This window comes from Scyliorhinus torazame, chromosome 1 (genome assembly GCF_047496885.1).
Source record: "Scyliorhinus torazame isolate Kashiwa2021f chromosome 1, sScyTor2.1, whole genome shotgun sequence".
In the NCBI taxonomy this organism is placed as follows: Eukaryota; Metazoa; Chordata; class Chondrichthyes; order Carcharhiniformes; family Scyliorhinidae; genus Scyliorhinus; species Scyliorhinus torazame.
This window is the reverse complement of record NC_092707.1, coordinates 290377158-290400208: the sequence shown is the minus strand read 5'-3', so window position 1 is coordinate 290400208 and position 23051 is coordinate 290377158. Positions and strand designations below refer to the sequence as shown.

Genomic DNA, 23051 nt, shown 5'->3' with positions numbered 1-23051 from the left:
GGTTAACAGTGAGGTTGAGTGACTTGGGTACAGGGAGATGTAGACGGGATGGTAAAATTGGTAGATAGGTGGTGGGCTGTACGGTGGCGCAGTGGTTAGCACTGCTGCCACACGGCCCCGAGCACCGGGTTCGATCCCAGTCCTGGATCACTGTCCGTGTGGAGTTTCCATTCTCCCCGTCTCTGCGTGGGTCTCACCCCCACAACCCAAAAAGATGTGCAGGATAGGTGAATTGGCCACACTAAATTGTCCTCTAATTTGGAAAAAAATGAATTGGGTACTCTAAATTTGAAAAAAAAGAAAAATGGCACACAAGTGGCAGATGGAAAGTGGGAGGTGATACACTTTGGCAGGAGTAATTTAACAAGGAAATATGCTATGAAAAGTCTGACACTGGGGAAAGTTCCAAAGAACAAAGGGGCCTTGGGGTGTTTGTCCATAGATCTCTGAAGGCAGAAGGACACAAGTTAATCAGGTGGTGAAAAAGGCATATGGGACACCCGCTTTTATCAATCGGGGCATAAGTTACAAAAGCAGAAGGGTCATGTTGGAGTTGTATAGAACTTTGGTGAGGCCACAGCTGGAGTACTGTGTGCAATTTTTGTCGCCACATTATAGGAAGGATGTGATTGTACTGGAGGCAGTGCAGAGAAGATTCACCAGAATGTTGCCTGGGATGGAACATTTAAGTTATAAAGAGAGATTGGGTAGGCTTGGGTTGTTTTCTCTGGAGCAGAGTAGACTAAGTGGCGACCTGATCGAGGTGTACAAGATTATGAGGGGCATGGACAGGGTGGACAGGGAGCAGCTGTTCCCCTTAGTTGAAGGGTCAGTTATGAGGAGACACAGGTTCAAAGTGAGGGGTGGGAGGTTGAGGGGGGATTTGAGGGAAAACCTTTTTACTCAGAGTGGTGATGGTCTGGAATGCACCACTTGGGAGGGTGGTAGTGGGGGGGAAGCCTCACATCCTTTAAAAAGTACCTGAATGAGCACTTGGCACGCCATAAAGTTCAAGGCTATGGGCCAAGTGCTGGCAAGTAGGATTAGATGGGCAAGTCAGGGTCTTCCATGCGTCGATGCAGACTCAATGGGCCCAAGGGTCTCTTCTGCACTGTATTTCTGTGATTTAAGGATTGTATAAGATTGTAAAAAGGTTGATGAAGTTGCCGAATACAGTACTCGACGCAATGATTGCCAGGATTATAGAAAAAGGGAGAATAGAATATACATGTAAAGTAACAAAAAATAAAAACATACTTCTATTGGTACTTAAAAAGGAAATGTTTGATTAAGACAAATGTGAGTCCATTACAGGCAGAGAGGAGAATTTATAAGGGGGTAGGGAAATGTCAGAGGCAAGTGATCACTTTGTATCAGTCTTCACTGATGAAAATACAAGGAATCTCCCAGAACTATTATTTATTTTTTTCCAATTGAGGGACAATTTAGTGTGGCCAATCCACCTACCCTGCACATCTTTGGGTTGTGGGGGTGAGACCCACGCAGACACAGGGAGAACGTGCAAACTCCACACGGACAGTGACCCAGGCCCAGGATGGAACCCGGGTCCTCAGCGTCGTGAGGCAGCAATGCTAACCACTGAGCCACTGTGCCGCCCGGAATCTCCCAGAATTAGATATCCAAGGGACTAGGAAGAATGAGGAATTGAAGGCAATTAGTATTAGTAAGGAGGGTGTATTGGAGAAGTTCGGCACAACATCGTGGGCCGAAGGGCCTGTACTGTGCTGTACAGTTCTATGTTCCATGTTCTAAGTTAATTTGACTGAAGGTAGATATGTCCCCAGAACCTGATATTCTACACCCTAGAGTGTAGATAGCTATAAAGGACGAATTGGTGAACATCTTCCAAAAATTCTATAGATTCTGGAATTGTTCCTGCAGATTGGCAGGTAGCAAATGGCACCCTACTATTTAGGAGAGGGAGAAAAAAAAAAACAGGGAAACTACATACCTGTTAGCTGTACATCACTAGTAAGGAAAATGCTAGAATCTATCCTAAAGGAGGTGATAAATGGACACTTGGATAATAATGATCTGATTGGGAATAGTAAACGCAGATTTTAAACTGAAAATAGTGTTTGACAAACCTGTTGGTTTTTTGAGGATGTTATTAACAGGATTGATAAAGGAGTCGATGGATGTAGTCTACTTGGATTTTTGAAGGCTTTTGATAAAGTCCCCTACAAGAGGTTGGTTAGCAAAATTAAAATACATGGGATAGGAGATAATATACTAGCCATTCTTGCATTGGCAGGCTGTGACTAGTGGGGTATCACACGGATCAGTATTTTGGTATATTGTGAACTGAGGCCCAAGTGATTTGGATGGGGCGACCAAATGTAATATTTCCAAGTTCGCAGATGATAGATACAAAGCTAGGTGGAAATGAGAGTTGTGAGGTAAATGCAAAACAGCTTCAAGGGGATTTGGATAGATGTAGTGTGTGGGCAGTAACATGGCAGATGGAATATAATGTGGATAAATGAGGTTATCCACCCAGTTAGGAAGAACAGGTGTGCAGGCTAGTTCTTAAATGGTACAAAATTAGAAAGTCTAGACATACAAAGGGACCTGGGTGTCCTTATCCATAATTCATTGAAGGCCAACATACAGGTGCAGCAAGTAATTAGGAAAGCTAATGGTATGTCAGCCTTTATTGCAAGAGGATTAGAGTACAGGAATAGCAAAGTCTTGCTTCAAATGTATGGAACTTTGTTTATCCACACCTGGAGTACGGAAAGTCATTTTGGTCCCCGTACCTTAGGAAGGATATTGCTGCCATACAGGAAGTGCAACAAGAGGACTTGGTGATGGCAGAACTGTCCTCTGAAGAGATTGGGGAAACTGGGCCTGTGTTCTTTAGAGTTTTGAAGAATGAGGGGTTGTCTCATTGAAGCCTACAAAATACTTGAGGGATAGACAGGGTAAGATGTTTGCCCTGGTTGGGGAGTCCAGAACCAGGGGACACCAAATAAGGGGAAAGCCACTTAGGACTGAGGTGAGGAGAAACGTACTCAAGGGGGTTGCGAATATGGGGAATTCTCTATCCGAGAGGGCTGTGGAAGCTCAGACAGTGAGCATGTTAAAGGCAGAGATTGACAGATTTCTAAATACCAATGACATAAGGATATGGGAACAGTGTGGGGAAAAAGGGCATTGAAGTGGTCGGTCAGGCACGATCATCTTGAAAGACAGAGCAGGCTTAATGGGCTGAATGGTCTACTCCAGCTCTATGTTCCTAACTGTGGTTCAGTGGGTAGAACTCTCACCTGCAGGTGATTGTGGATTCAATTTCTGTTCAAGTAAATAATCTAGTCTACCACGGAGAAAGTATCACATTGTTGGCGGTGCTGTCTTTCAGGTCGATTTGAAGACCCCTTGGCTAACATTGATCCTTCAATGAACATCCGCAAAATGGATTACTTGTTCAAGTATTTCTCTGTGGGAGTGTGTGGTGCATAAACTAGCTGCTGCTTTTCTTAAATTACAAGTGACTGTAAATCAAAAGTATTTTACTGACAGCAAGCACAATTTGATGTCTTAAGGTCACCAAAGACAGTATTATAGAAACATAGAAGCCTGCTCCGCCATTCGTCACGATCATGACTGATCGTCCAACTCAATAGCCTAATCCCGCTTTCTTCCCATAACTCTTGATCCCATTGGCCTCAAGTGCCACATCTATTTAAAACATTTTAAAATTGTTTTGAGTATCTAATTAAGGGGCAATTTAGCATAGCCAATCCACTCTGCACATCTTTGGGTTGTGGGGTGAGACACGGGGAGAATGTGCAAACTCCACACGGATAGTGATCTGGGGCCAGGGTCAAACCCGGGTCCTCGGTGCTGTGAGACAGCAGTGCTATCCACTGTGCCGTCCTTCAAGTGCCATATCTAGCTGCCTCTTGAATCTATTCAATGTCTTAGCCTCAACTATTTCCTGTGGGAATGAATTCCACAGGCTCACCACTTTGGGTGAAAAAATGTCTCCTCATCTCAGTCTGAAGATTCGGGGTAGACCATTTAGGACAGTGACCCCTGGTTCTGGACACACCCACCATCGGGAACATCCTCCTGCATCCACCCTATCTAGTCCTGTTAGAATGTTATAAGTCTCTGAGATTCCCCCTCATCCGTCTGAATTCCAGCGAAAACAATCCTGTACATTTTGATAGTGTGTCCCCTGGTGCTGGACTCTCCAACCAGGGCAAACATTTTACCCTGTATTTTGTAGGCTTCAATGAGACCACCTCTCATTCTACAAATCCTTATAAATGCAAGTTGCAAAGAATTATCACTTGGACTCAAAATGTTCTCTCACCACAGATGCTGCCAGACCTGCTGAGCTTTGTCAGCATTTAGTGTTTTCATTATAAATACAAGTTAATCCTTGAAAACAAAATTCCCAGTTTTGTTTCTAAAATCTACAACTTAAAAAAGAACAGGAAGACCGGTAAAAAGGCCTCACCTGATCAGCAAACTGGTTCAAGTAGCGCTGTAATCTGGTCTGGTTGTCAGTCTTTTCACACAGTTGTATTAGGATATCGAAGTCACAGTATTTCTCTGCCAGTGAAGCAGTAAACTGATACTGCCCAAGGAAAACTGAAAAAATAAACATTAAAATCACACATTTCTCAATACAGTGTCCCAGGCTCACAGATCAGAGGAGTTCAAAATCGATTGAGCAAATCACACTTTCCTACAGGCTACCACGTATGAATTTGGGAATGTGAATTGAAGAGAACAATGATTTTCAAGTGTAGTTGTAGTATATAAGCTTCCTGTCATATTGGTGCTCAGAGGATGAGCACATGGAGTTCAAAGAGTTAAATGAACAGTCAGTAAAAAACAAAGACAACGAGTGGTCTTTGGAACACAGGAAGTCAAGTCTCACTAATGTTCAACAGAAACTATTCCTGTAACTGAAAAAGTGAGCAACTAAACTACTGACCTCCATAAAAAATTAATTTATATCCAGCTTTGAGCCAATCAGGTCAGGGGAGGAAACTGTACCGATGAAAGGAATATGATGATATTTAATAGCAGCTGTTGAAATATACAATTTTTCTTTGAAGATGAAGAAAGTGGCGCTGTGAGGCAGCAGTGCAAACTCCCACTCTGTACAATTGTTACAACACAGAAGGAGGCCATTTGGTCATATTATTCATTCTGCAAGAGGAACTTCCCACTCCTCCTCGGTTTCCCCATCTCTCTGCAATTATTTTCTCTTCAGATAATTATCCAATTCTCTTTTGAAAGTCATGACTGAACCGGTCTCCACCATACTCTCAGGCAGTGCATCCAGATCTGTCTCCACCATACTCTCAGGCAGTGCATCCAGATCTGTCTGCACCATACTCTCAGGCAGTGCATCCAGATCTGTCTCCACCATACTCTCAGGCAGTGCATCCAAATCGGTCTCCACCATACTCTCAGGCAGTGCATCCAGATCCAAAACACTTGCTGTGTAATTAAGCTTTTCTTCACATCAGTATTGCTTCTTTTGCCATTCACCTTGTATTGGTGTCCAATGATTCTTTACCCTTCCTCCAGTAGGAACAGTTTCTCCCCACCTACGTTGCCCAGTCCCCTCATGATTTTGAACACCTTCATCAAATCTCCTCTCAACCTTCTCTTCCCGAGGAGAACTCCCCCAAGCTTCTCCATGCTTAGATAAAAATGTTATAAAAATTTGTTGTACATACGTAATTGTGATAGCAGATGGGAGCGTTTCTGGGTGTACTCCAAGTCTAGTTTATTGTATCTTTCCTGCTGAGCAGGTCTGTCCACTGACTTGAGTTGACATACGTAACCATCCAAATAGAAATCGATTAGGGCCACCAGTTGTTCGAGAAGGGAGTTGCGTAAAGCAGTGTCGACGTGTGGGTACATCTTGTTCAGAACAACATCGGTCTGCCGTAAAATCACAGATCTCACACCTGTTGGACCACTGGATGCTTTAAGAGGAAATAATAAATAAATAAAATTACTGAGGTGGTGACATGCGTCAAGTCATTTGTAAGCTGGATCATAAGCAATAGCTGAATTTCAGGCATGGTGGCACGGTGATTGGCACTGCTGCCTCATAGCACTGACATTCTCCCCATGTCTGCGTGGGTCTCACCCCCACAACCAAAAAAGATGTGCAAGGTAGGTGGATTGGCCAAGTTAAAATGCCCCATCATGTTGGTGCGGGTTCTTTGAAAGAGCTATTGAATTAGTCCCACACTCCTGAGCTTTCGCCATAGGTCTTCAATTTATTTCCCTTTCAAGTATTCTCTTTTGAAAGTTTATGTTGGAACTGCTTGCATTGCTCTTTCAAGCAGCACGTCCAACATCATAACTGAGTTTTTGAAAATTAATTTAATCTCGTCTTATGTAAAGTTTTAAAACAATCTCCTCTCCTACCTGATGTCCAACCTCTCTGATGCACCATATAATGGCACATCACCTTGTTCTAATGAGTCCCCTGAACTCAATGTGGCAGGAAACAAATGGAGTTTGTTACTTTTACACAAATAGCAGAATGAGGACAATATGACAACTCCAGACAGCCAGTGACAGATGAAAAATCTGCAGACTGAGCCAGGTAACAGTTTGGCTTCCTTCTCAAATCTTTCCAAAATAATTCTGCATGGGTGCGGGGGAAGCAGAGGTGAAGATGCAATGTACTGAATGAGCCAAAATCTTGAGTGAACATCAAGGAAATGTGTGGAGCTCACACTCTCCACCTAGTGTAGATTAATGTATACTTGCTGTTATCACATTTGGTGTAAACACAAATTGCACATGGATATTCATCAACAGCCACAGCAAACCTGAATTCCGTTCTCGATTAGAATCACAACAAAAAGAAAAACATCTTCTCTAGAGATTACACCTGAACTTTCCCACACTAGCTATATTCCCAACCACTGAATCCCATTGAGTTTCCAATTAAATCCACAGAAACTGTCAAATGATTCCAATATCGTCCCCATCTCACCTGTCCAGGGAATGTACTCAGGTTCCTGTTCAGTTTCTTCTTGTGACTTATAAAATGAGCTTTTATTGTGTCGATGATGGACAGCCACATACAGCATATCCTGCACATCAATCAATTAAAGAGAGACAATTAATTGAAAATGGAATCCTGGGTTTTATAAAGAGAGTGTGAGAAAGAGTACAGAAAGACGGAGTACTGATAAACCTACAAAAAACAGTTAGTCTCAATCGGAGGATTGTGTCCAATTCGGAGGATCAAACTTTAGCAAAGATGTAAAGATGTCAGAGGGAGTGCAGAAAAGATGAGAGGGGGGGGGGATAAGGGACTCAGTTATGTGAATAGATTGGAGAAGCCTGGGCTGCTCTCTGCTCTCCTTAGAGGCGGCGGTTAGGAGGAGATTTGATAGAGGTGTTCAAAATCAGAAGAGGTCTGGACAGGGTAGATAGGGAGAAACTAATCCCACTCGTGAAAGGATAGAGAGAACAAGAGGGTATAAATTTAAGATGAATGGCAAAGAACAAAGAGGTGGAATGAGGAAAAACTCTGACTCATCCGAGGGGTTAGGATCTGGAATACACTGCCCACCAATGTGCGGAGGCAGGTTCAATCGTGGCTGTTAAAAGGGAATTGGGCATGTTATGCACCCGGACCAGACTCCAAATGTATATTAGGAAACCGGACTAAAAACCCCAACAACTTTTCTATTTGTAAATTGAGAGGAAAGGATACTTCCCCCCAAGAGTAATTCCACTGACAAATAGGGATTTTAATATTAAAACAAACTTGATTATTAACACGGGAGGAACCACATCATCATAAAAATACAGGTCAAAAGCCCCTGCCAAATAAAGCAAACACGGGGATACTTGCTACTCTCTTGTACTGCTCAACTTAAAACTTATTTTAAAAGCTCCTAGCAGACTGTCAAACCTATATCAAACTGTAAAACTTTGAAGTGCTTCCTTTGTCGTCCTCTTATTCTGAAGCTTTCCTTGAGCTGGTTGGTCAAAGATTTGTTTTGGCAGTCAGGACTCTGACATCCTTTTTAAAAAAAAATAATTACTTAAAAAAAATAAATTGAGTACCTAATTCTTTTTTCCCCCAATTAAGGGACAATTTTAGCATGGCCAATCCACCTATCTGCATATCTTTGGGTTGTGGGGTGAGACCCACGCAGACATGGGGAGAATGTGCAAACTCCACATGGACGGTGACCTGGGGCCAGGATCGAACCCGGGTCCTCGGCGCTGTGAGGCAGCAGTGCTAAGCACTTCACCACCGTGCCACCCTGGGACTCTTGACATCCCGAGCACGTTGCCAGCCAAGCAGTGTTGGTTTTGGATGATCATAGCCTTGAGGCGGAAGCTCTTGGCTCCTTCATGGACACTAATATTAGCACGCCCGTCACCCCAACTGATGTGGAAAATCCATCTCACACAGCGTTAGTGGTACCTCTCCAGGGCTTTGAGGTGGCGTGTGTATCGTAAAAGTTTCAGGGCCATACAGAAGAGTTAGGAGGATGACTGCCTTGTACACGAGGATCTTGGTGTCAACATACATGCCACGTATCAAACATCTTGGGCGCCCGAAGAAGGCGCTCGCAGATTGATACCACGTTTGATCTCCGCCTCGAGAGGTGGCCCCCCAGGTATGGGAAATGTTTCACGGGTTGATCTTTTTGGAGGGACACATCAGGGGCTGGATTCTCCATTGGCTGACGCCAAAATCATGAAACGTGATTGGGTGGAGAATAGGGTTTGACGTCAAAATCGCAGCGGGCACTGATTTGACGTTAAATCGCAATTCTGCGTCACCTCGAACAGCAGAATCAATGCAGTCCAGAATGCACACACAGTAAACACCGTTTGCAGGTCATTAGCGGGCCCAGCATTTTCCAGCGCCTCCATGATGCTCCGCTTCCGATGGGCCGAGCTCCCGTCGGCACGGTTCACTTGTGCTTTTAAAAATCGTGAAACCAGCATCATGATGCTGAGGGAGGGGGGGGGGGGGGGGGGGGGGTACAGAAAGTGTCCAACATCGTCATAGTTTGCCAACAGTTGTGCTGCTGGCCTGGGGGGGGCGTCTGCCAGTGCCGGGGTGGTGGGGGGGGGGGGGGGGGGGGGGGGGAGACGGGCACGGAACACCATTGCCGCAGCCAGCAAGGCAGCTATGCAGCTGCGCATGCTGCTGACTGTCCACTGTGAACTTAGGGCCACTGGTCGTATGGGTGTCTCTTCCCCCCCCCCCCCCAGAAGCCCGCTGGCCCCAGCCGACCCATCAGCTGTATGGGCGTGCTCCAGCACAACCAGCGTCATCTTGCTGGCTGGGATGGTGTTCTTTATCATAGAATTTACAGTGCAGAAGGAGGCCATTCGGCCCATCGAGTCCGCACCGGCTCTTGGAAAGAGCACCCCACCCAAGGTCAACACCTCCACCCTATCCCCATAACCCAGCAACCCCACCCAACACTAAGGGCAATTTTGGACACGAAGGGCAATTTATCATGGCTAATCCACCTAACCTGCACATCTTTGGACTGTGGGAGGAAACCGGAGCACCCGGAGGAAACCCACACACACACGGGGAGGATGTGCAGACTCCGCACAGACAGTGACCCAAGCCGGAATCGAACCTGGGATCCTGGAGCTGTGAAGCAATTGTGCTATCCACAATGCTACCGTGCTGCTGTTGTGTAGACTGAAGTGTGTATATGTGGATGCAGCTGGTCAGCCTCCAGAGTGTCGATCACGGACCTGGCGAATCGACTTCCGGTTGCGGCTATGCAGAGCTAAGTCACACGTTCGGCAGCTTCCACTTGGGACGGACTTTTGGGCTCTTTTCAGGGCCCCCAACGGCATTTCCCGGTGTGGGAAGAAGATTGCAATATGCCCCCGACAGTGTATAGCTTGGACCAGGAGCGGGGCGACTAAAAAAGTGGTGGTGAACCCAAAGAAAGTGCAAGGTAAGAAGAGCAAAGGGGGGGGGGGGGGGGGGGGGAGAAAAGAGAGAACAGGCAGCGTGGATGCAGTGGGCGCAGGAGCAGCAGGAGGTTATCCAGCGCTGCTTCAGGGAGCTCAAAGTGGACCTACTGCGGCCGATGAAGGCTTCTATCGATAAGCTGCTGGAGATCCAGACGGCCCAGGGGGTGGCGATCCGAGAGGTCCGACAAAAGATTTCCGACAACGAGGACGAGATCTTAGGCCTGGCGGTAAAGGTGGAGGCACATGGGGCGCTCCACAAGAAATGTCAGGAACGGTTCGAGGAAATGGAGAATCGGTCGAGGCGGAAGAATCTGCGGATCCTGGGCCTCCCGGAGGGGCCGGACGTGGGGGCCTATGTGGTCACCATGTTAAACTCGCTGATGGGAGCGGGGTCCTTCCAGGGGCCAATGGAGCCGGAAGGGGCCCATAGAGTGATGGCGAGGAGGCCCAAGGCTAACGAGCCTCCGCGGGCGGTGCTGGTGCAGTTTCATCGGTTCGCTGATTGGGAGTGTGCGCTCAGGTGGGCCAAGAAAGAGAGGAGCAGGTGGGAGAACGCGGGGGTTTGAATATATCAGGACTGGAGTGCGGAGGTGGCGAAGAAGAGGGCCGGGTACAACCAGGCGAAGGCGGTGCTGCACAGGAAGGGGATGAGGTTTGGCATGCTGCAGCCGGCACGACTGTGGGTCACCTACAAGGTGGGTCACCGAGAAGCTGGACACAAACTGAGGGTCGGGATGGGTAGTCAGGGATTGCTGTTGGTGTTTTACATTTTGAGGGGGGGTTTTTTGCTCTCGTTTCTTTTTGATTCGGTGTGGGTGGTTAGGGTGGGTTGGGCACTGTTTTGGTTGGGTCTGTCGGGTGGGCTCTTGGAGGGGGGCAAGTAAATGGAGTAGGGGGTGGATGGCCGGTAGGGGGGATGGGGCCCTGCGGGGGAAGGGGAGGCCCGAGTTGGGGGTGAGGATCTGGGCCTGTAAAAGCGGCTGCGCCAGAGGAGGCGGGGCCGGACAGGTGGAAAGCGCGGGCTTTTTCCCGCGCTGGAGGGGGCGGGGCCGGGGAGGGGAAGCGTGGGTTTTTTCCCGTGCTTGGGATGGAAGGGGAAGACGGAGAGCCTGTGGATGGGTAATGGAGGGGAAGGGGAAGTCCCACAATGGGAGGAGTCGAAGGAGAGGTGGGAGTGGCCGGGGTCAGCAGGAGTCAGCTGACTTGCGGGCGTGCAATGGGGGGAGCAAAGCAGCTAGGAGAGATCCTAGCTGGGGGGGGGGGGGGGGGGGCGGGGGGACCGGGTTGCTGCTGGTATGGTCAAGGGGGAGCTGGAGCGAGTAGAGGGGGTTGGGTCGGGGGTCTGCCGCCGTGGGGAATGGGCCGGGCGTGGGGTGCAAGCGCGTGGCTGGCCGACGAGGGGTTATGGCTAGTCGGCAGGGGAGGGGGGCGGGTAGCCCCCTGATCCGGCTGATAACCTGGAACGCAAGGGGACTGAACGGGCCGGTCAAGCGGGCCCGGGTGTTCGCGCACCTGAAGGCGGATGTGGTCATGCTCCAGGAGACACACCTGAAGGCGGCAGACCAGGTAAGATTGAGGAAGGGGTGGGTAGGTAGGTCAGGTGTTTCATTCGGGGCTGGATGGCAAAAATCGGGGGATGGCGATCTTGGTGGGAAAGAGGGTGTCGTTCGAGGCGTCGAGCATTGTGACAGACAATGGTGGCAGGTATGTAATGGTAAGTGGTAAGCTGCAAGAGGAGAGGGTGGTGCTGGTCAACGTGTATGCCCCGAACTGGGACGATGTGGGTTTTATGCGGCGCAAGTTGGGTCGGATCCCGGACTTGGAAGTGGGGGCCTGATAATGGGGGGAGACTTTAACACGGTGTTGTATCCGACACTGGATCGCTCCAGGTCTAGGACGGGTAGGAAGCCGGCAGCGGCTAAAGTGCTGAGGGGGTTTATGGACCAGATGGGAGGGGTGGACCGTTGGAGATTTGCAAGGTCGGGGGCTAGCGAATTTTCATTCTTCTCGCATGTTCATACGGCTTATTCCCGGATCGATGTTTTTATTATGAGTAGGGCACTGATAGCGAGAGTAGAGGATACCGAGTACTCGGCGATAGCCATTTCGGATCACGCCCCGCATTGGGTAGACCTAGAGCTGGGGAGGAGAGGGACCAGCGCCTGGTGCCGCTTGGTGGTGGGGCTGTTGGCGGACAAGGTGGTGAGTGAGCGGGTCCGAGGAAGCATAGAGAGATACCTGGAGGCCAACGATGACGGGGAGGTCCGAGTGGGGATAGTCTGGGAGGCGCTGAAGGCGGTGGTTAGGGGAGAGCTGATCTCCATAAGGGCCCACAAGGAGAGGAGAGAGCAGAAGGAGAGGGAGAGGCTGGTGGGGGAGATGGTGAGGGTAGATAGGAGGTATGCGGAGGTGCCGGAGGAGGGACTGTTGAGGGAGAGGCGCAGCCTCCAGGCCGAATTCAACCTGTTGACCACCAGGAAGGCGGAGGCGCAGTGGAGGAAGGCCCAGGGGGCGATTTATGAATATGGGGAAAAGGCAAGTCGGATGCTGACGCATCAGCTTCGGAAGCGGGTCGCAGCTAGGGAGATCAGGGGAGTTAAGGATAGGGGAGGGAGTGTGTTAGAGTGGGGTTGGCATCAATGGGGTCTTTAGAGACTTTTATGAGGAAATGTATCGGTCCGCGCCCCCACTGGAGGAGTGAGGGATGGGCCACTTTCTGGACCAATTGAGGTTTCCGAAGGTGGAGGAGGGACTGGTGGCGGGATTAGGGGCCCCGATTGGGCTGGAGGAGCTGGCTAAAGGGATAGGGAGCATGCAGGCGGGGACGGCACCGGGGCCGGATGGTTTCCCGGTCGAATTCTACAAAAAATGTGTGGACCCGTTGCTGGTTAGGACCTTCAATGAGGCAAGGGAGGGGGGTGCTTTGCCCCCGACGATGTCCCAGGCACTGATCTCCTTGATCCTGAAGCGGGACAAGGATCCCCTGCAGTTTGGGTCTTACAGGCCGATTTTGTTGTTAAACGTAGATGCCAAGGTCTTAGCCACGAGAATTGAGGATTGTGTGCCGCAGGTGATCCACGAAGACCAGACGGGGTTCGTGAAGGGGGGGCAGTTGAATGCGAATGTGCGGAGACTCTTGAACGTTATGATGATGCCGGCGGGGGAGGCGGAGATAGCGGTGGTGATGGACGCTGAGAAGGCTTTCGATAGGGTAGAGTGGGGGTACCTGTGGGAGGTGCTGAAGAGGTTCGGATTTGGGGAGGGGTTTGTCAGGTGGGTTAGACCTTGTGCGAGGTCCCGATGGAGAGTGTGGCCACGAACAAGTGGAGGTCTGAGTGCTTACGGTTGCATCGAGGGACGAGGCAGTGGTGTCACCTGTCCCCCCTGCTCTTCGCACTGGCGATTGAACCCCTGGCTATGGCACGGAGGGAGTCGAGGAACTGGAGGGGGTTGGTGCGGGGTGGGGAGGAGCATGGGGTGTCGCTCTATGCGGACGACTTGCTGCTATATGTGGTGGACCCAGTGGGGGGAATGCCGGAGGTAATGAGGATCCCCAGGGAGTTTGGGGATTTCTCAGGGTACAAGCTCAACATGGGGAAGAGCGAGTTGTTAGTGGTTCACCCAGGGGACCAGGAGAGGGGGATTGGCGAGCACCTACTAAAAAGGGCGGAGAGGAGCTTCAGATATTTGGGGGTCCAGGTGGCCACGAGCTGGGGGGCCCTGCATAGACTTAATTTCACGAGGCTAGTGGAGCAAATGGATGAGGAGTTTAAGAGGTGGGACGCGTTGCTGCTGTCCCTGGTGGGTAGGGTGCAGTCAGTTAAGATGACGGTGCTCTCAATGTTTTTGTTCCTGTTCCAGTGCCTCCCCATTCTTATCCCAAAGGCCTACTTTAGGCGGGTCAACAGGAGCATAACGGGGTTTGTGTGGGCGCGAGGGACCCGAGGGTGAGAAGGGTGTTCCTGGAGCGGAGTAGGGATGGGTGGGGGGGGGGGGGGCTGGCACTGCCCAACCTCTGTGGGTACTACTGGTGCGCAAGTGGGTGATGGAGGGGGAGGGGGCTGCATGGAAGAGGCTGGAGACGGCATCTTGTGAGCATCGCTGCCGCTCCCTCCAATGAGGTATACCAGGAGGTTGGGGGACCTGTTTGTGGATGGGAAGTTCACGAGCCTGGGTGAGCTGGAGGAGAAGTATGGGCTCCCCCCGGGGAACACCTTTAGGTATTTACAGGTAAAGGCGTTTGCCAAGCGGCAAGTGGTGGAATTCCCACGGCTGCTGCCACACAGAGTTCAGGACAGGGCGCTCTCGGGGGTTGGGTTGGAGAGGGAAAGATCTCGGCAACTTACCAGGTGATGCAGGAGGAGGCGGCCTCGGTGGTGGAGTTGAAAGGTAAGTGGGAGGAGTTGGGGGAGGAGATCGAGGAGGGGACGTGAGCAGATGCCCTTGGGAGGGTGAACTCTTCCTCTTCGTGCGCGAGGCTCATCCTCATACAGTTTAAGGTGCTGCACAGGGCACACATGACTGGGACAAGAATGAGCTGTTTTTTTGGGGGGTGAGGACAGCTGTGTTCGGTGCACAGGGAGCCCAGCAAACCACACCCATATGTTCTGGGCATGCCCAGGGCTGGAGGAATTTTGGAAAGGCGTAGCGAGGACGGTGTCGCGGGTGGTAGGATCCAGGGTCAAACCGGGCTGGGGGCTCGCAATGTTTGGGGTTGCAGAGGAGCCGGGAGTGCAGGAGCCGAAAGAGGCCGGTATTCTGGTCTTTGCGTCCCTGGTAGCCTGGCGAAGGATTCTTCTTCAGTGGAAGGATGCGAGGCCCACAAGTGTGGAATCCTGGATCAACGATATGGCGGGGTTTATTAAATTGGAGAGGGTGAAATTCGCTTTAAGGGGATCGGTGCAAGGGTTTTTCAGGCGGTGGCAACAGTTCTTGGACTCCCTGGCAGAACGGTAGACAATGGTCAGCAGCAGCAGCAACCCGGGGGGGGGGGTTCTACTTCATTTTTGTTTGTTTACACTGGGAGATCAGAGGGGATGGGTGTCTCTATTTACTATGTTTGCTGTGTGTTAATTCGGGGTGTTAATTTATTATTTATGTATGGGGGGGGGGGAAGGGAGTAGTTTTATTTTGTTCTGTATTTAATTCTATTGGGTTCCCTTTAGCCAGCTCCTCCAGCCCAATCGGGGCCCATAATCCCGCCACCAGTCCCTCCTCCACTTTGTTGTTGATATTTTGTAAAAACCTCAATAAAAATTATTTTTAAAAAAAAAGGACCTGGCGAATCCCGCACCATTTTTCATTGGAATCGATTGCGTTTCATGTGACGCTGGTGCTAGCCTCTCCATAGTTGCTGAGTCGATCCAGGTTTGGCGCCAGTTTTGCCGTCGTGAAAGTCCACGAATCCTTGGTCGGCATCAACACTTCAAGTCTCAGAAACGGAGAATCCCGCCCCTGATGTTTCCCTGGGGCCGATTGGTAAAGGATTTGAGTTTTGTTGAGGTTGAGGTGGAGGCGGATTCTGATGCACAATCAATCACTACTGAAGCGAGATTGTAGTCCAATTGAAGGCTTTAATGAACAAGTAGTTATCCCAGCAGCTCCGGTACAGAATGACTGCTGTGGGTGAAACACAGACTCTTATGCTCCGCCTGCTGGGCGGAACCAGCAGGCAGGTTCTACCACTCATACTACAGTATAAGGTACATCCCACCTCGGTACCGTGATACCCCTCATATAGCCTACCACAGATTCTTTGGTATGCTTCCGCGAAATTATCAAGCATAGCATGGACATTCTATCCTGAGAGAGGGTGGAAATGGTGATGTCATCTGCACGAGCGATGTCAATGTTGTTTTCTCTTTGGATTTCAACCAGTTGAGGTTGAAAGGTATTCCACCCACCCTGTAGATGCCCATTCCACTGGGAAACTTGCACTTGACAAGGTGAAGGATGGTGGCGAAGACACAACCCTACTTGACTCCAGTCTTGACCGGTCTTATTTCCTTTGGCAAGGACAGTCGCTAACATCTTGCCGTGGAGGAGTCAAAAAATGTTTTTGAATTTATCTGGATAGCTAGCCTTTCACAGGGTCTTCATAGCACTTCCTGGAGTCAAAAGCCTTGGTCAGATCGATGAAGGCCATGTTGAGTGGTTGACGTTGCTCATGGCATTTCTCTTGGAAGTTTCTCAGCAGTGAAAATCATGTTCACTGTTCCAGTTTGGTCAGAAGCCACACTGGTTTTCCAAAAGGATTTCTTTAGAGTCTGGGAGAAGGCAGCTAGCGAGGATTCGGGTGATGATCTTTCCAGCGATGGTGAGGAGCGAGATTCCTCTGTAGTTTCCACAGTTCGCTCGGTCTCCTTTCTCGAAGATTGTGGCAATGATGACATCGCTGAGGTCAGCAGGAATTCCTTCTCTGTCCCAGATTTTCAGCAACAGCTAATGGAGATCTCTCCTCCCCAAAGTTTGAAAATCCCCTCTGGGATCCCGTCCACTCCTGCGGCTTTTCCATTCATGTGTGTTATGGGCCAGGGTTTAGAGAACCCCAAAGTGTATCATGGAGTTCACCTGACCCACAATTTTTAATAGATGGTGGTATGGGGAGCACACGGCTCACTCTACAGGTGTGGTACAGCAGAAATGGAAAAGGATTTTTAAAAAGCAAAACACTGTTTATTCTATGAACTCAAGTTAACCTTTTTAAAACAGAGTAAACATCTTAGCAACGATCAATTCAAATGTTCCCCCCCCACCCCCCCCAAGAATACAACATTAAGTAATCCTTAATAACTTCCCAAACAACATCCAGAGACAAAAGAAACACCTTTTAACAGAAGCACATTAGGTTTACATTCACTACTGAGAACATTTATAATTCTGAATTCACCAAGTGATCAAGAGATAGTCTTTTTGTGGCAGAGAGATCAACAGTACAGCTGCTGTGTCTGGCTTCAGCTCCCACACTGAAAACGAAACTAAAACACACCCTGCAGCAAACAGCCTAAAATGAAAGTAAAAAGCTGACAGACAGCCCAGCTCCACCCACACTCGGACATCACTGATAAACACCCATTTCTTAAAGGCACTCTCACATGATGTGTTTAACGGCGGGTTCAATTTCGTCAATGCTTGGTGGAAGTCCAAGATCATCTTTGATGGGGAGTTTGGGGATTTCCTCAAATACATCCTCGTATATGGTTGTATCACAGTTTAAGAGTTCTTTGAAGTGTTCACTCCATCGAAGGCCAATATTTTCTCTGTCTCTCAAGAAGGTTCTGTCTTTACTCCGCACCTGTTTGAGGCACAGGATATTTGGTCCATATATTGCCTTGGTGGCACTGAAGCAGCCCCGGGTGTCATGCTCATCAGCGAGGAGTTGCAGCTCCTTAGCTTTCTCAGTCCACTATTGGTTCTTGATTCCACTAGTTTTTCTTTGTGCCTTTGCCATGGCTAATTGATGCGCTCTCCTCTTTGCCTTGCTGGTTATGGCGTTTTGTCAGGCACAAGAGCTTTCCTCTTCTTGTCGATGAGATCTTGGATGGTGCGATCGCTATCGTCGAACCAGTCTAGGTGCTTCCTGGTCTTGTAGCCGATGGTTTCCTCATAGCTTGATATGGTTGGCTGTCCTCAGCTGTTTTCAGTTTTCTTCCGCTCCATTAGAATGGACACGTTAGGAGTTTTCGATAAGACATTGTTGGAAGTTCACTAGAATGATTGGCTCTTGAAGCTGCTCAATGTTGATATTTTTTGAGCTGTTATTTCAATTTCCGCTGTTTATGGCAGAGCTTGATAGACATTGAGTAGATGAGCTTGGTCTGCCCAGCATTCACCTGCACTGGTCATTGCTTTGGTGATGAGGACATCCTTTAGGTCTCAGGATCGGACGATGACAAAGTCAATCATGTGCCAATACTTTGATAGTGGATGTCACCTGGAAGACTTGAACTAGTCTTTTTTGCGGAAACGTGTGTTGGTGATGACAAGCTGGTGTTCCGCGCATTTGGTGAGCAGGAGAACCCCACTGAAGTTGTAATTCCCAACTCCTTCCTTTCAGAGGATTCCTTTCCAGATTTACCCGAAGGAGGATAATATTATCTTCCTTAGGAGTGTTAGAGAGTATGGTGTCCAGGGCGGTGGAGAATCTTCTTTGGGCTCATCACTGGCATCAAGGGTTGGGGCGTAGGCACCCATGACCGCTACCTGTTGGTTCTTGGCAAATTGTAGACAAAGGGTTATGAGGTGCTCATGCCGATAGAGAGCTCCGAGAGTTGGTTGATGAATTTGTTATTAATGGCGAAACCAATTCCATGAGTCCCGGGCTGATCCTCGGGTTTTCCTCTCCAGAAGGTGGTGTAACCACTGCCATCTTCCCTTAGCTGCCCTGAGCCTGCTCTTTTGAGTCTCTTGCAGGGCAGCGACATCAATGTTAGAAGTGCTTGAGCTCAGAGTGCAGTTCTCGGTTACGGTTGATTGTTTTAGAACGTAGAACATAGAACAGTACAGCACAATACAGGCCCTTCGGCCCATGATGTTCTGCCGACCATTTATCCTAATCTAAGATCAACCTAACTTACACTCCTTTAATTTACTGCTGTCCTTGTGCCTGTCCAAGAGTCGCTTAAATCAATGTTCTTCAAAGTCGGGGGCGCGACCCGCGGATGGGTCACAGGCAGGTGTCGGGAGGGTCGCGGAGCCGTTGTCCACGGCGCTCCCGATCGCGCAAATCCCTGCGCAGCAGCCAGCTTTTCATAACACCGGCTGCAAGCAGCCGCGAACATGTTAAAAAAAAATTCGGCCACATTGCACATGAGCGCACGATGATCGGCGCGCATACGCAGTGCGGCCACTATTTTTTTTTTAAAATGGTTGCAGCTTTTTGTTTCACAAGTTCTGTAGTGGTTTTTATTCATTTATTACATTTTTATTTTTAAAATTTATTTTATTCATTTTATTTCTTTTACAAGTTCGGGGGGGGGGGGGTTATTTGATAAAATTTTACAGGAAAAAAAATCAGAACTTTGGACAGATGGAGACTCCATACTTTCCGACACCAGTAAGTCTTCACTTTCATCCAACAGGTTCCATTGGAGGAGCGTGTACGAGGGCCAAAGGGACCCAAAGCCATTTCGTCCATTTTTGTCAGCAGCAAACAAGGCAAGAGAAAATGGTGGGTCGCGCAGGTCAGCCGGCGTGGGTCGCGAAGGTCGGCCGGGTTGGGTCCCGAAGGTTGCCCAGTTGGTAAAAATGGGTCCCCGGAAAAAAAGTTTGAACAACACTGGCTTAAGTGTCCCTAATGACTCTGACTCCACCACCTCTGCTGGCAGTGCATTCCACACACCTACCACTCTCTGTGTAAAGAACCGACTTCTGACATCTCCCCTATACCTTCCTCCAATCACCTTAAATTATGTGCCCTCATGACAGCCATTTCCACCCTGGGGATAAGTCTCTGGCTATCCATTCCTCTCATCACATTGTACACCTCTATCAAGTCACCTCTCTTCCTTCTTTGCTCCAGCGGGAAAAGCCCTAGCTCCCTCAACCTTTCTTCATTAGACATGCCCTCAGGTCCAGGCAGCTTCCTGGTAAATCTCCTCTGCGCCCTCTCCAAAGCATCCACATCCTTCCTACAATGAGGCGACCAGAACTGGACACAATATTCCAAGTGTGGTCTAACCAGGGTTTTATAAGGCTGCAGCAAAACCTCACTGTTCTTAAACTCAATCCCCTTGTTAATAAAAGCCAACACTCCATATGCCTTAACAGCCATATCAATCTGGGTGGCAACTTTGAGGGATCTATGTACGTGGACCCCAAAATCCCACTGTTCCTCCGCACTTCCAAGAATCCTGCCTTTATTTTGCTCATTATCCATGAGCGTTCATACATTCCTTGTTCTGAAATTCAGTTTAACTTTGATTTTCTGGCCACAGTAGGAGAGTCTGCTGGATGGGGTTTTCCAGCCAGGTTGGGGATGTTACAGACTATTTTTAAGGCACCTTTTCCCCATGCAGGGTGAGCAGTGTGGATCCTGATGAGGGCTGCTCAGTTGTGAAGCAAGCTGCCGAAATGCTCTCCTGTTCCCATTCCAAGAGCGAGACAATTGAATCAAACTCAACTGCCCATGTGCCGCTCCGAAGCTAGGGGCTTACAGATCTCATGGTCCTGTCTCAGTAATCTCTCGTCACAGAGCTCGTCGGTGTGATGGGTGTGTTGGTTTCCTCTAGGTAGACGTCTGGTGCGGGACATCGTTTAATATGGGGATGCCGTTGCACATCAGCAGACACACAGTCCTTGACAGAGTGTCTGTCCAGTTCCAATGCCAAAGGAACCTCAATGACTGGGGATCTCCCTACTGCTGCCGCTTTCATCTCCCATCACAGCCGTTGCTACCATACATGTACCTTCCGCCTGATCCGCCATTGAGGACTTGTTTTGGATAGCTCTTTGACTGGTTCCTCCCCTCTGACCTTACTGTCATGGAGTACAAGACTCCCAATGGCATTGCACTTCACTATAGAGGACACAAGTAACATCTCAGAAATAGCGATAAATCAGGAAATGGAAGGGAGGGAGGAACTCAGAAAAATTACAATCACCAGAGAAGTGGTATTGAGCAAATTATTGAGTCTGCAGGCTGACAAATTCCCAGGTCCTGATGGAATTTACCCTAGGGTCTTGAAAGACGTGGTTAGTGAGATAGTTGATGCGTTGGTTTTAATTTTCCAAAAATTATGTAGATTCGGGGAAGGTTCCATTAGTTTGGAAAAAAACAACTTAACTATTATTCAAAAAAGGGAGGGAGATGGAAAGCCGGAAACTACTGGCCAATTAACCTAACATTTGTCATAGGAAAATGTTAGAAGTTATTAATAAAGATATTATAGCAGGGCATTCAGAAAAATTCACATCAATCAGGCAGTGTGAACATGATTTTGTGAAAGGGAAATCACGTATACCCAATTTATTAGAATTCTTTGAAACAATGACAGGTGCTGTGGATAAAGGGGAACCGGTTGATGAACTATACTTAATTTTCCAGAGGGTATTTGATAAGGTGCCACATCAAAGGATATTGCAGAAAATAAAAGTTGATGGTGCAGGGGACATGGATAGAAGATTGGTTAGCTAACAGGAAAGGGTTGGCATAAATGGGTCTTTTTCTGGCTGGCCAGATGTAATAAGTTATGTACCACAGGGATTTGTGCTGGGGCACCAATTCTATAATTTACATAAATAACTTGGATGAAGGGATCAAAAGTATGGTTGTGACATTTGCTGATGCAAAGATAGGGAGGAAAGTAAATTACGAGGAGGACACAACAGGCCACAAAGGTTAAACGAGTGGGCAAAGATCTGGGAAAATGGTGTCCAGTTCCGGGCACCATGCGGTGCTGCACAGAGGATCAAAGCTAACTTTCCACAGATTTCCAAGAGGGCTGCACTGGAACAGAATACCAACAGATGAGAAAAGTTGGCTACATCAGGGCAAGAGTGGAGAAACACTACAATATTTCTATTATGATGCACGAGTGTCTTAATGGTGATATGATCTTCAATTCTGTCTCAAAAATTCAGGCCAACTCTTAAGTGTCTTTTTAAATCCAACCGTCTCCTCCCTACCCTTGTTTCCATATAAATAAAACAGGTTTCTAATCAAGTGTAGGTTCAGTAAACTAGCTCCGTCAGCTTAGAAATTAAAAGATGAAAATGTCACAGAATGCTTTACCTTCAAGATGCTGTTAGTATTTATAACCGTCTGTGCCCACTCCGGAGATAGTGGGTGGTTCTCCTCCAAAAAACATTCTTCTTCCTCCAACAAGCATTCAAAGGCAGTATCAATCTGGGAGACCTGTCCAGAGAAGGTATGTAAATATGGTGCCACAACGTGCAACCGTGGATTCCAGAATAACCTGTTTTAGGTAAACTGCAACCCGTTGAGCTGAATAGTCTGTTTCTTTCATTTTTTCCCCTTCGCTGTTGTGAAGTTAAACACAGATTTACAACAGGCTGTCCAGGAGAAATTGAAACATAAACAGGATATTTGTCCAACAATAAAATTAAAAAGCGAGGCTCCTCTTTCCGAGAGGGTTGTACACAACTAGAAATACACTAAGGTCATCCAAACGACAGTCTGTGGGGTTGGGTCTTGGATAAAAGCAAAGGGTCATCTGGACTCGAAACATTAGCTCTTTTCTCTCCCTTCAGATGCTGCCAGACCTGCTGAGATTTTCCAATATTTTCTCTTTGGGTTGGGTCTTGGTGCAGTCTTGCATTAACGCATTTCTGCAGGCTTAAATTAAGTAACAATTGAACAGAAGAAAAACAAATTTCAGAAGACATTGGAATTGCAAAATGTTGCTACTTCATTGGGTCCATCAAATGAGACAGTGACCTTTCCCACACTGACAAACCAAGCTGAAAAACCAAAAGGAAATAAACATTTAAGACCGAGAAAAAAAATCTAGCGGCAACACGGCAGCAAGAACCACCTGCAGCAGACAGGAAGGAGCAGGAGCTGGTCAGGGAGTGGGGTGGGGAGAGGAGAAAACAGCAAAGCTGAGAGCTGGCAGAGTCCCAGCAAGTACAATTACTGTACCAGGGATTTCACGTTTACCCCAGTGAGGCATGGGTCCTCACCGAGCATATCAGAGACCAAGATCCACTCCCTCCCAGAACAAGGATAGAGTCCCCCTCGTTCTCACATTTCATCCCACCAGCCTCCGAATCCTCCGCCATTTACGCCAACTCCAGCGTGATGCCACCACCAAACACATCTTTCCTTCACTCCCTCTGTCAGCATTCTGCAGAGACCGTTCCCTCCGAGACAATCTAGTCCACTCCTCCACCATACACAGTACCTCTCCCATCACCCATGGCACCTTCCCATGCAATCGCAGGTGTAACACCTGCCCCTTTACCTCTTCCATGCTGAACATCCCAGGCCCAAAACACTCATTACAGGTTAAGCAGCGTTTCACTTGCATCTCTTCCAATTTGGTTTACTGCATTCGCTGCTCCCAATGTGGTCTCCTCTATAATCGGAGACACCAAACGCAGAC

General features: G+C 48.4%; 1 protein-coding gene across 1 annotated transcript in view; it reads right to left on the bottom strand.

Moving 5' to 3' along the window:
* Positions 1–23051, bottom strand: part of nup133 (nucleoporin 133) — a 116762-nt gene that overhangs the window by 10396 nt on the left and 83315 nt on the right. The window contains 4 exon segments of the mRNA XM_072507373.1: positions 4490–4623; positions 5727–5978; positions 7007–7106; positions 21719–21841. Coding sequence (XP_072363474.1) covers positions 4490–4623; positions 5727–5978; positions 7007–7106; positions 21719–21841 — 609 coding nt within the window.